General features: G+C 41.1%; 1 protein-coding gene across 2 annotated transcripts; it reads right to left on the bottom strand.

Annotated features, from left to right (window-relative positions):
* Positions 1-5979: 5979 nt before the first annotated feature.
* Positions 5980-13138, bottom strand: mibp (muscle-specific beta 1 integrin binding protein). Of its 2 annotated transcripts, XM_057841380.1 has the most exons (8): positions 12952-13138; positions 11504-11594; positions 10544-10592; positions 10192-10366; positions 6726-6797; positions 6538-6644; positions 6359-6444; positions 5988-6265 (listed from the first exon to the last, which is right to left on the bottom strand). In XM_057841380.1, the coding sequence occupies exons 1-7, from the start codon at positions 12975-12977 to the stop codon at positions 6359-6361; spliced, it is 606 nt and encodes a 201-aa protein (XP_057697363.1). In that variant the 5' UTR covers positions 12978-13138; the 3' UTR covers positions 5988-6265. The 2 variants fall into 2 exon arrangements, with proteins under 2 accessions (XP_057697364.1, XP_057697363.1); XM_057841381.1 differs by lacking the exon at positions 10544-10592 and having other exon boundaries at positions 5980-6265; positions 12952-13128.

Raw genomic sequence — 13138 nt, 5'->3', positions numbered from 1 at the left:
ACCTGAGAAAGCCAAAAACGTTTTGGAAGAATGTTCTCTGGTCAGATGAGACAAAAGTAGAGCTTTTTGGGAAAAGGTATCAACATAGAGTTTACAGGGGAAAAAACCGAGGCCTTCAATGAAAAGACCAAGGTCCCCGCAGTCAAACATGGCAGAGGTTCCCTGATGTTTTGGGGTTGCACTTCTGCCTCTGGCACTGGACTGCTTGACCGTGTGCATGGCATTATGAAGTCTGAAGACTACCAACACATTTTGCAGCATAATTTAGGACCCAGTGTGAGAAAGCTGGGTCTCCCTGAGAAGTCATGGGTCGTCCAGCAGGACAATGACCCAAAACACACAACAAAAAGCACTAGAAAATGGTTTGAGAGAAAGCACTGAAGACTTCTAAAGTGGCCAGCAATGAGTCCAGACCTAAATCCCATAGAACACCTGTGGAGGGATCTGAAAATGGCAGTTCGGAGAAGGCACCCTTCAAATCTTAGAGACCTGGAGCAGTTGGCCAAAGAAGAATGGTCTAAAATTCCAGCAGGGCATAGTAAGAAACTCATTCATGGATACCGGAAGGGGTTGTTCGCAGTTATTTTGTCTAAAGGTTGTGCTACTAAGTATTAGGCTGAGGGTGCCAATACTTTTGTTCAGACCATTTTTTTTTAGTTTTGTGTAAAATGATAATGATTTTTTTTTTCATTCTATTTTGTGTTTTTTCATTGCAAGCAAAATAAATGAAGATATTACTACCAAAGCATTTGTAATTGCAATCATTTTCTGGGAGAATTTGAGCATTATCTGACAGAATTGCAGGGCTGCCAATACTTTTGGCCAGCAGTGTAGGAAGCTATCTCTTGGCTCCTTCAAAAAAAGTTTCTAAAGTGTAATGACTTTATTCGTGAGCGTTTGCATGGGGAATGTGCGCCATCTTGTGGAAGACTAATCTCTGTGAATGGTCGAGAAGAAGAACACACTAGTTAGTAATGGATTGGATATCGTTCAAGGGAATCAAAGACGATTTTGCATCATGGAAGACAACTTTTGAAACAAACATTTGAAAAATAATCTTTAAAAAATTGTGCAGTGAAAAAGTTGTGTGAGAGGCCTTTTTGTATTCTCTTGGTGTGGTTGCTTCCTAATATTCCACTTGGGAGCAAACGTGATGCAATAAATCTGAAAATTGCGCAGTCATTCGTTGCAGTGTGGTGAGATTTGACAAAACCTAAATGATTGATTCAGGATAAATGTGTATTAAATTTTCTTTAACATCACACTTTATATGAAATAATAATTCTCAGTATTTTAGCTTTATTCCAATGGCAAATCTGATACAAATCAGACAAAATATTGTGATCATAAATAATGAACAAGATTTACAATTTTTGACAATTTCTTGGGCAAATCGGGATGGGGAAACACTATTAACAAACCCAACACTACAGGATAATCTTAAAGAACAGCTGAAATTCGCTGATATTCAGTGATAGGAAGCCAAAAGCCTAGTTAACAAACCACAATACAGCATTTTAACCACATGAGGGCAGTAAACGCCCAATAAAATTAACAGCTCAGCTCCCTAATGTTAACTCCAATACCTGTATCAATAGTTGTGCCTATACTAAGATACATTAGCTAGTTTATTGATGAAATTCAAACTGAAAACCTTGCTTAACAAAAAATCCCATCTTCCTGTGATATTCTTCTTCTTCTTTGCAACTTTAAGAGTCCTAAAAGAGGTTCTGGAGAGTATGTAAAACTTTTTAGGGTGACCAAACGTCCTCTTTTGCCCGGACAAGTCCTACTTTCACGTAGTATCCTCGTCGTCCGGGCAGGTTTTATAAATTCATAAAAATGTCTGGTTTTTATGATTTTTCACGGGACCAATTTCAAGAGAATCCCTCCGGCCGCTGGGTGGCAGCTCCTGCTTGCGATGACATGGCTCCTATTAGTAGGGAGGAAAGGAGTAGTTCTTCTTGTGTTTGTTGGCAGTTTACCCCTATCATGAAGCATTACCGCAATCTACTGGGTTGACGATTTGGCTACAACGCCTGCCCAGTTGTTTTTTACGATAAATACGTATATAATGGCAACTGTTGACTTCTGTCGGAGCTTTGACACTAAAATCCCGTTTGGTGTCGTATCGTTGCGCTGCGGATGATTGTTAACTTTTATAGCAAAGTTTGATTTTTGCCTCAGCTAGCTATCAGTAAGCTAAACCACGCTAAGCATTATGGGAAACGTAGTTTTGAACTGCTACGTTTGGAAACATGCTGGTTGAACAGTTTGTCAGTTTATTTCGGTTATTGTTTGTGTGCAATCTAGAACAACGAATGAGAATATCAATTGAATGGGAATAACAATTCGTCAAGGACAATTGTCATGATTTATACATTTCCATGGGTCTGCATTTTATATATATATATATATATATATATATATACAGGGTGACCCCAAAAAAAGTTTACACTGCCATAATACAACTTAAATGCCATGTTTATTCATCTTAGAATTAGAATTTAATCACAAATTATACATTATTGTAAAGAACATGTACAGTACTCTATTTTTCAATGTGTCCTCCCTTAAGTGTCACAACAGCCTCCAGGCGCCTGCGGAACGCTTGACAGGTCTTCTTTATGTAGGATGCTGTCATCTTTTCCCAAGATCTAACAATGGACCTCTCCAAGGCTGTCACAGAAGTTTGTGGCTTCTTACAGGCACTGTCCTCCACAATTGCCCATATGCTATAATCCAGGGGATTGAGATCTGGACTCTGGGGTGGCCACATATCACCTTGTCAATCACCTTTTTGGTCCGCACAGATCGGCACTTCCAGACCCAGGTTTTCGTGAGGCTGTTCCAGTATCTTTCAGCTTCTTTTTAACTTTGTAGACTGCACATCTGGATATTCTCAGATTTGCTGCAATCTCAGTAGGTGTCAGATCGGCACACAGCAATTCAGGTACAGCTAAAATTTGCTTCATTTTCAGCAGAAGCACAGGAATTGTAGAGACGAGAGATTACCAGCTGCATTGAGTGACCTTAATGAATCACTTAAGCATGACAACCTATTTAGATATGTTTCAATGGCTTTTAAACAAGCAGTCAGCTGAGTGTAAACTTTTTTTTGGGTCACCCTGTATATATACAGTATATATATATATATGTCATTATTATTATTTTTTTTCAAACTGCATTTTTCCATCCAGAGTGAGGGGGCACACTTTAAATATATTAAAGTGATATTGATCTTTGAGTGAACTTAGAGTAAAATTCAAGTATCTTGAGGCCGGGCTGAGTGTCCTCTTTTTTGGAAATCAAAATATGGTCACCCTATGTAAAACCATCCGTGTCTTTCTGCGCAAGAACAGTGTTAGTGCATGTCTAAATATAACCACACATAGTGACAAGAACTCAGAGCCTCTAAACAATCTGTAAATATAAATCCACGAAGTGTGAGCAACACGAGTAGTTGGACATGTTCGACCGGGGTTGAATCACACGGTCCGGACAGCCGGGTCTCGTGGCATTCGGGAACCGCATGAGTGCGGTTCCTCCACTACGTCGGGATGCTTGTGGTTGTCCCGTCTTGTACTCACACGTCGCTCTCACAACCTTCTGGCAGACGTGAGGTCTCCTGGCATGTCCCGCAAGGAGAGATGTGATGCGATACAATCAATGAGTGACTTTCTAACCTGCTTTTAAAATGTTATACTTGTGAGAAGGCCTGATAGTGAAGTAATTGAACTCCCAATCAGTCTGTTGTTGTCATTTATGTAAATGTTTCAGCAAAATTGGCCTTATGAAGACAAGAGTATAGAAAATGCAGTTGCTTGTGTGGCATTTGTTTGAGTTAACAAAGTGATAGAGATTTGGGGAACATGCCAAACTATTATTTAGCATGCCTGCCCCAGAGGCCTGAAGTTCAGGATCTGAAATTTGGCTATGACAAAAAAAAAAAATTCTATTAGTTGTGAACTCATTTGTTGACATTGACGGTGATGGGGGTACATTTGAACTAGCAGTTCATTGATCATTCACTTTCTACGGTATTAAGATGATTGCAGGTCTTGGACATACTCCAGAATCCCGTCACTGTGGCATATTGAGGTCAATTCCATTCCGGAAAAGGTCTAGATCGGTTTTATTTTCACTGTTAAGCAGCTTGGAATAATGTTGCCATTGTGTTCACTCATATTCTCTTGTATTAACCTACATGTCTATTCTATTCACAAGAGGACACGCACAGATAGGCAGTGACCTTGATGACTCTTTACCTTGTTTGAGTGTACTTGATGAGGGGATTTTTAGGTGCGAGCGTGTGCTCGTCTGCAGGTTTGACTCACTCACACGCCTGTCACTTTTAGCACGGGGAAGCCAAGCCAGCAGCTTTTCCGACCACGTCCACCTGTTAAGGCGTCACAACAATTCACTTGTCAATCCATTTCCACTAGACATATACGTGTCACATTGCACAAAGCCACAGCTGATGTCAGGAATACTAAGGAGTGACGAGCACAAACGTACTTGGTTATACAGTAGCTGCTGCATTCGGCGGAGGCAATGTTGATTTTACTGTCTAAAGATTTACACAGTATAATGTCAGCCATTCGAGGTTGAGCCGCATTCACGCAATGATAACTTACTCCAGACAGTATTATTCTGCTCAATACATACCAAATATGTGTGGAAACAGGAGCTCAGCAGTTATAGATTCTCTATTTCAATAAAAATATACAAATCAAATGAAGACTGTTTACTCTTTATAGAGTCCTGGCACCTTTTGGACCATGTTGGGTTTACATGAATTTTATTTTTATCTTATAATTAAATTACTTGGTTATTCCACCTTGCAATGACTCATAAGTCAAACCACAGTCCGTGCACTTTATTTAGCAGCAGTATGAGAGGCCTTGTTGACCTTAGGACTGGAAAATTAACAGATTTCCACAGGGGATACATGAAGTGATTGTAGCCTGGTTTTATGAGGGCAATGTTAGCACGTGCTTTGTAACCTCACGTGTTGGTGATCCTTTGTTAATATGCTAAATCTTGAGGCTCAATTGTCGTGACCTACTCTGGCATTCACTAGAGGTTTAACAAGGTGGCACTGCAGAAAAGGAATTAAAAATGACTGATCCTGGCATTTGAGTGAGCAGGTGAAGCTTTCCAAACATACCAGAAGTCAAAATGCACGAATGGAAAATAGAACTTAATTTCAGCGAGCCAGCTGAAACTGGAAAGGCCGTCTCCAAACTTTGACAAAGTAGTTTAAATTCCTTAATACTGTACTGATATTCAAAAACTTAAGGAGCATACTACAGTATAATATGGAATTGTGCTATTGGAAATTCTTAATACAGTATGATGCAGAGGCAATCAGCAAATTAATTGATTAATCATACAGTAGTACCTCTACTTACAAAATTGGTTTTGTTTCTTGAATTGAAAATTCTGTAAGTAGACACATTTTCCATGTAAATGCCCTAATCCGATCCAAACCCCTCAGAATTCAGACATTTTATAATGCATAAAAATGCATCAAAACATGTAACAAATACATGTCACAATTAGATTATTGCACAATTAAAATCTGAGTTGTGCATAATGTATAAAACCAAGAATAAAAGTTAATACACTCATGTAAAGCTGTCGGAACATGAGGGGCGAATGAAGAGGAAGCTGGAATACACACATACTGTAGAGGTCCCTCTTAGCCAATTGGATGCCAGGAATGCTAGGCAATAGACAATGGCAGAGCAGCTAGTATGTTACGGTCAGTAAACTGTGGGAGCTGCGAGTTATCAGCCATACTGTATTTTTGCCTTTCTTATCCTGAAATGTTTCTTAACAACAGGCAATATTTTCCCATTGATGCAGGTCTTAACCTGAAAATTCTGTATGTAGAGACGTTCTTAAGAAGTACCACTGTACAGTATTCGTTTCAGTACTTTGTACAGGACATGCAATCACCACAATACCATAAAAAGACAACTCAAATGCTTTGTGTTCATTTCCACCGCGAATACAAGTTTATTGTGGAAGAAGAATGTGATTGATTACCAAATGCCCAATGTGAATTACAGATAAAAATCAGTTCAACAATTTCTTTGCGGCTGGAGGGGAATAAAATAAAACACAAAAACAAAAAAAGACAGTGATAAGTTAAAATAAAATTCATTGTATTTACAAAAACTAATGCAAAAATGCCCATTAAAAAAATCCTTGGAGCTATTTACAAATATTTGCACACCACAGGAGTGCAGTCTTCGTGCTGCAAGAAAACAAAAAAAATGTATGATGAAATAATACCAAACTGTTTTCTTATTCTCCTAAACAATCGTAAAAGGGTAGTTCGAGAACTTGCCTATAAACGATTGAGCAGATTGTTCTGAATGTCCTCATACACCTGGTTGTAGAGCTCTTCTTTGCATTTCAAGCCATCCAAGTACTCTGCAAAAGGAAAAAAGGGTCACTTAAAAAATAAAATTGACAAGAGTTGCAAGAATAAAGGGGGGGGGGGGAGTGTCTGGTAGGCAAGTTTACCAATATCTAAGCAGCAGTCTTCCATTTCTCTGCGGTGCTTGAGGTACATCGGCCAAACATGGCCGTCAAACAGGCCGGGAGGGTCTGGTACAGTGTATTGTCTTGTACTGAAACATAATCAAGTATTTAGTTTGACACTTTTTATTGTAAGACATCACTGAGATTGAAACATGAGCTAAACGAATCACCTTCTCCTCCTCTTGCACTCTTCATAGGGAATAGAGATGTAATAGCACTTGTCAAAAACATCCAGCAGCTGTCTGCAAGGCACACGTGAAAAGGTGATGAACAACACTTGACACACAGTAGAGTCGTGCGTATCAGCCCCGTCACACAGTGGCTTTATCTTTGCACTCATATTGAGCACAGAGAGAGAGAGAGCCCCTTTCCGTTTAACTGCTTATCTCTTGCTACAGGGACGCATACATGACATGTGCACAGATACATGCTAAATAAGCACGTGAGTCCTATAGTGGCCCCAACACCCCAAATAACCCCAGTGGACAGTAATATAATCAGGTAAATAAACATTTAAATAATTTTCAATTTCCCATGGCCCCTCCGTGAGTCATCACCTTATCGTGGTGGAGGGGTTTGCATGTCTCAATGATCCTAGGAGATAAGTTGTCTGGGGCTTTAAGCCCCTGGTAAGGTCACCCATGGCAAACAGGTCCTCGGTGAGGGGCCAGACAAAGTATGGCTCAAAAAGACCCCTTATGATGAATAATATATGGAGGTGGGGCTCAAAGGCATGCGTCTGGTGGCTGGGCCTGTCCCCATGGGGCACAGCCCGAAAAGGCAACGTGGGTTCCCCTGCCCATGGGCTCACCACCTGTGGGAAGGCCAAAGGGGTCAGGTGCATAGGAAGTTGGGGGGCAGCCAAAGGCAGGGGCCTTGGCAGTTTGACCCCCAGCTGCAGAAGCTAACTCTTGGGACATGGAATGTCGCCTTTCTGGCAGGGAAGGAGCCCGAGCTGGTGTGTGAGGCATAGAAGTCCCGACTAGATATAGTTGGACTCTCCTCCACACAAAGCTTGGGTTCTGGTACCAATCCTCTTGAGAGGGGTTGGACTCTCTTCCACTCTGGAGTTGGCCATGGTGTTAGGCGCCGAGCAGGTGTGGGCATACTAATTGCCCCACGGCTTGGCACCTGTACGTTGGGGTTTACCCCAGTAGACGAAAGGGTAGCCTCCCTCCGCCTTCGGGTGGGGGGGGACGGGTTCTGACTGTTTGCGCTTATGCACCGAACAGCAGCTCAGAATACCCACCCTTTTTGGAGTCCTTGGACCAGGGGTCATGAATTAAAAATCCTCTGGGTTCGAAATTAAAAAATTACGACAATCTCTGATCCAGAAATATTTTTAATGCTTTTTTTTTTTTTTTTTTTTTTTTACAAAAAATACAAACGTATCTTTACGTGGCCATGCTGATAATTACAACATTCAAAAATGTAAATAAAATATAAAAAATAAATTTATAGGAAGTAATAAATAATATTTAATAATAATTAATTAGTAATAAATAATAAAGCGATCATATTGAGTCCCTAATTCCGCTATTTTTTGAGAACGGATGGCAGAGTTCATAGGGAAACTGCGAAACAGCTACGTGCTTCGTCTCATAGAGCCTTTTCAAATTGCTGCTTTTTACAAGCGCTACCGTTGTTCGGCCATTCCTTACTACGCAGCGAAACGTCTACACAACGCTCAGCGCGCTTGCGCAAGCATCCGAACGCATGCGCACATCGGTCAGAAGCGGCGAGTACTCACTATTTTTGTTTTTATTTAGTTTTTTAGAACCTTTTCATTGCCTCAAAAATACTTTTTGCATGTATTACCCTCTCATACTTTTAACCATTGTGTTTTTATGTGTTAGCTTTAAAGCAGTTGACCACATTAGTTACGTAGCGAATTTAAACCGTCCTTATTTTGTATAACTGCATTTAAGTATTTTCTTAAGGCATTTTTAGTACGTTCTGCCTGTATGCATCCAAACAAAACAAGTTTAGCGCGCACAGTAGTGCTTTGAGTGTCAAATTCGAGTAATGTAGGACGTTTCGCCAATGTAGCAGATTTTGGCAGAACACCGTCTCTGAACAGATGAGGCATGTGCTGCCGCCAGGTAAAATGAACAAAAATGTGTTGGTCTACTCCTCCTTAAACACTCTGTTTTCTGCATCAACCTTGCGTCATTTTGAGCACGCCATTTGCCGTACCTTTTCGCCTTTTCTCCAACTTCATTCAGCTCAGTCTTTGGCTGTTACTCCGCGGAGTCTGGAAAGCGAGTAAGACATGCTGTTCTAAAAATAACTTTCAAATGCTTCACTCCCATTGGCTGGCTCACGCGCGTCACCGCTAAGGTTTTTGTTTGTTGCCACCCTCCGCTCTGTAAACCCGCAGAAAAAAAAAGATTTTTGTTGTTGCAACGTGTATTAGTCCGGACAGCTTGAGATCGGGTCCAGACGGCTTGGGGGTCCGGAACCGGACAGAGGTCCGCAGTTCCGTGACCTCTGCCTTGGAGGGTGTGCTGGAGAGCGCCCCCTCTGGGGACTTCCTCGTTCTCCTGGGGGACTTCAGTGCTCACGAGGGCAATGACAGTGAGACCTCGAGGGGCGTCCTGTGGGGGGTGCGCCAGGAGTACGGGGTACCGAGCCCCTTGGTAAGGGCTGTTCAGTCCTTGTACAACCGGTGTCAGAGTTTGGTCCGCATTGCTGGCAGTAAGTCGAATTCGTTCCCAGTGAGGGTTGGACTCCGCCAAGGCTGCCCTTTGTCAAAGATTCTGTGCATAATTATTATGGACAGAATTTCTAGGCGCAGCCGAAGCATTGAGGGGGTCCGGTTTTGGTGACCACAGCATTGAATCTCTCTGTGCTGTTGGCTTCATCAAGTCGTGACCTCCAACTCTCACCAGAGCGGTTCACAGCTGAGGGTGAAGTGGTTGGGATGAAGATCAGCACCTCCAAATCAGAGACCATGGTCCTCAGTCGGAAAAGGGTGGAGTGCCTTCTCTGGGTCGGGGATGAGATCCTGCCCCAAGTGGAGGAATTCAAGTATCTTGGGGTCTTGTTCACGAGTGAGGGTAGGAGGGAGCAATGCAGACTCTGCACCGGTCCGTAGTTGTGAAGAAGGAGCTGAGCCGAAAGGCAAAGCTCTCGATTTACCAGTCGATCTACGTTGCTACCCTCACCTATGGTCACGAGCTGTGGGTCGTGACCGAAAGAACAAGATCCTGGATACAAGCGGCCGAAATGAGTTTCCTCCGCAGGGTGTCTGGGCTCTCCCTTAGAGATAGGGTGAGGAGCTCAGTCATCCGGGAGGGACTCTGTATCGAGGTGCTACTCCTCCGCATAGAGAGGAGACAGCTGAGGTGGCTCGGGCATCTGATTCAGATGCCTGCTGGACGCCTCCCCGGAGAGGTGTTCCGGGCATTTCCCACTGGCGGGAGGCCCCGGGGACGACCCAGGACACGCTGGAGAGACCATGTGTCGGCTGGCCTGGGAACACATTGGGATCCCGCTTGAGGAGCTGGTTGAAGTGGCTGGGGAGAGGGAAGTCTAGGCTTCCCTGTTAAAGTTGCTGCCCCCGCGACCCAACCCCAGAACAAGTGGAAGATGAGGGATGGATTTCCCATGGATTATCCAAAATAACGTTCTTACGGGTAATTGTAGAGCAAAAAGCCCTCCACGATCAGGATGTGAGTCTGCTCATCAGGGTTGGCCACATCAGAGGATGATGACAACGGGACACCATGCGAACGTGCGAACTTCACTGGGTTCTCCATCCAGCCTTTGACAGTGTTGGTCATGGCCTCCATGTCCAAAGAAGTGATCACTGTGGGGAAAAAAACATTGCAGAGACAGATACAAACAGTACAAGATTAGTAAAGCTGAAGCAAGTATTGTGGAGTAAAGTAAATTGTTTCTGGATTGTCCAAAAAGAATGGACACTCTTTAGCACTTTAATGATACAGTGTCATGGAGGGGCTGGCAGTCTTCAGTGAGGTCTTACCATCCCATTGTTTAAAGCCGTCCTCCCCGACTTGTATCTGATCGGGTTTCTGAAATAACAGTCACCAATAAAACATTGCAGCAACCTGACAGCCATCTAAACACTTGAAGCGGAAGGAGGAAAGATGACGGAAATACTTTGGCCATAATTAGTAAAGGCGTGTGGGTCAAGCAAGTACAGTGTTCCTCCTATCACATAAAAATTCTTTGCTTTGGAAAATGTACACGCAAATTCTGATTTAGAGCTCTGCACCTTCAACGCAGAACAACAATAATAATAATAATAGTAATAGCTAGTTATTCGGACATTCAGCCTTACTGTAAAATCTAGCCTTTCATTTAGCATTACACCCACAGTCATAAGTTTTGAGACTTTTTACCATTCAGTTGAATGAGTCTCAAAACCTTTGACCAAATTTGAATATGGTTGGAGAAAATTATAATATACCGTATTTTTGTTTGGTTGAACATTTTGTTGTTTTAATGTACATGTTGTTTTGTTTTTCAGATGTTTTAAAGTTAATGAATTAAAAAATTAAATCGTGATTAAAATAAGTTTATTTCCACTCAAAGAAAGCACACCAAGTTATTTACTTTGAGAACTATGCAAGACTGAGAACAGGCACTAAGGAATATTTTTTTTTAAATTAATTTAAAAGCATTTAAATTGTGTAGGACCTGGGAAGGGTAAAATTATGCATATAACAATATTTTGTATCTCTATACCTTGTTTGGAATGTATCCCTCAAGATAAATGGAGGTTCACTGTACAAGCTGTAGAAAAAGTATTGCTGAAGCAGTTACTAAAAAAAGATAAGCAGATGTTACAGTAGCATGGCCACGTCATGCAGTTTAGTCGAGGGAGCAATTATTACTTGGCTTTCATGCAGGCTATATTCAAAAGATGAAAAATGGTGGGAAAACAACAACCCCAAATTAATTTGTACCTGCCAAAACTCACCTTGAAAAAGTCATCCTGGTGAACGACACAGCAGTTAGGCAACGTCTTAATCAACTTATTAGTCAGGGTGGTTTTGCCACCGTTAGTGACCCTGGAAAACGGGAGAAATTTGTCAAAAAAAAAAAAAAAAAAAGCTAAACATTAAATATGACTCAACGACTGTAACCATTAACAATATGTTCTAGAAGATGATAAATATTAGTAACATTTGTTGGGAATATAGAACAAAATGTGCTGTGAGAATAAACAGTCAAATTATAACTATCTCAATGAACTGAAGAGCGGGAGGTTTGAAACATTACCATGTGAGTCATTTCAAAAATGGAGGGAAATTGAAACAACCTTTGAACAAATGTGTAAATAGCAGCTCAGACCCACTAAAAACATCTTTTAAAACGGCTGACAATTATTCCCATTTTATATTAATTAGAAACGAGTGTGGTTTCACTGTATTTTTAGCAGTCTTTGTCATAACAGTAGAATGCTGCACCACATGGCGCCATGTGAGGTGCATCGCAACGAATTGGAATACAGTATGTTTATTATTTCAGTAGTTACCCGGTTATTGAGTATTTACATGTTAATGTAAATGTCCCCCGAAAGCCTAATACACTTTTTGTGTAATGTAGTCATCACACACTTAAGAACATTTCTAAAAACAGATAAAATACAATTATTTTGTATAATAGAAAACAACAACAAGGGCATTCTAAAAAAATCCTTCATATTTTCCATTATTTTTGGAGGAAAGTGTTTTCTTTAAATATAACAAAATTCCCAAAAGACGCCAAACTCGCACAGAACTGTGGTAAAAATAAGTAACCATTATTTAGGTACAGACAGTACAACAATATTGTTAAATAAAGTTTCACAAACACATAAAAAATGTAAACATGGTGCCATGTGTGGGGAAGCTTTCCATTATTTATTACTACTTGTAGTACCACTACTGTAAAAGGCAGTACATTCTAATTGCTAACCATGTTTAAAGTGCATATAAAATATGAATATATGGCAGTCATATTAGAACAATAATATTGGGAAGTCTGTCATTTGTAGCCTTAGAAGAAGCTCGCTTTTTAAATCTCCCTCCATTTTTCGGATGAGTTCCGCGGTTCCATTTCAAATATCCCGCTCATTTTAACGTGACGAACCAAAGAACGCCGGATGTTACCAGAAACTGCCTGACTGGTCAGTTTACACGGCGGGAGGATGATAACACTAATTAAACCACAATGGAGTTAAAAATGAAAAACAAATCAACAACATTTTCACGGTCCTTGAATCAGTTACCAACAACACGACTCGTACTAAAAATCCTTCTTCGTTGACTCACAAATTCGTAACTAGTCGTGTGTCAATTTAAGGTAATGTTAATACGAGAAGTAGTTAAACTTTTTTTTTTTTTTTAATGCTAAAGGCTCATTAGTGCAGTTTTAAAGACTTACCCCCCAATTCCTATAACGTATTTCATTTCCGTCTCTTCTTTGTGGCCTTCCTCAAGCAAATGAAGAAACAAAAACCCAAAAGGTGGTCAAATTTACGTCTTTCTGGTGAAATGCACTCTTTCAAGTCTTGCTGGCTCTTTGAAGTTGAGCGTATTCCAGTCGCTTGAATTTATAGCTAGTCCAAAAC

The sequence above is a fragment of the Corythoichthys intestinalis genome, chromosome 7, assembly GCF_030265065.1.
Source record: "Corythoichthys intestinalis isolate RoL2023-P3 chromosome 7, ASM3026506v1, whole genome shotgun sequence".
Taxonomy (NCBI): Eukaryota; Metazoa; Chordata; class Actinopteri; order Syngnathiformes; family Syngnathidae; genus Corythoichthys; species Corythoichthys intestinalis.
This window is presented reverse-complemented; position numbering and strand designations above follow the sequence as displayed.

Bases quoted from the DNA above. Each gene is read 5' to 3' on its own strand.
- mibp (XM_057841380.1), bottom strand. From the start codon at position 12,977: ATGAAATACGTTATAGGAATTGGGGG. The intron at 6,798-10,191 runs GTAAGAACGTTA...TGTGCCTTGCAG, and splicing joins TTTTTGCTCTACAATTACCC to ACAGCTGCTGGATGTTTTTG. The intron at 6,645-6,725 runs GTGATTCGTTTA...ATTATGTTTCAG, and splicing joins GAGTGCAAGAGGAGGAGAAG to TACAAGACAATACACTGTAC.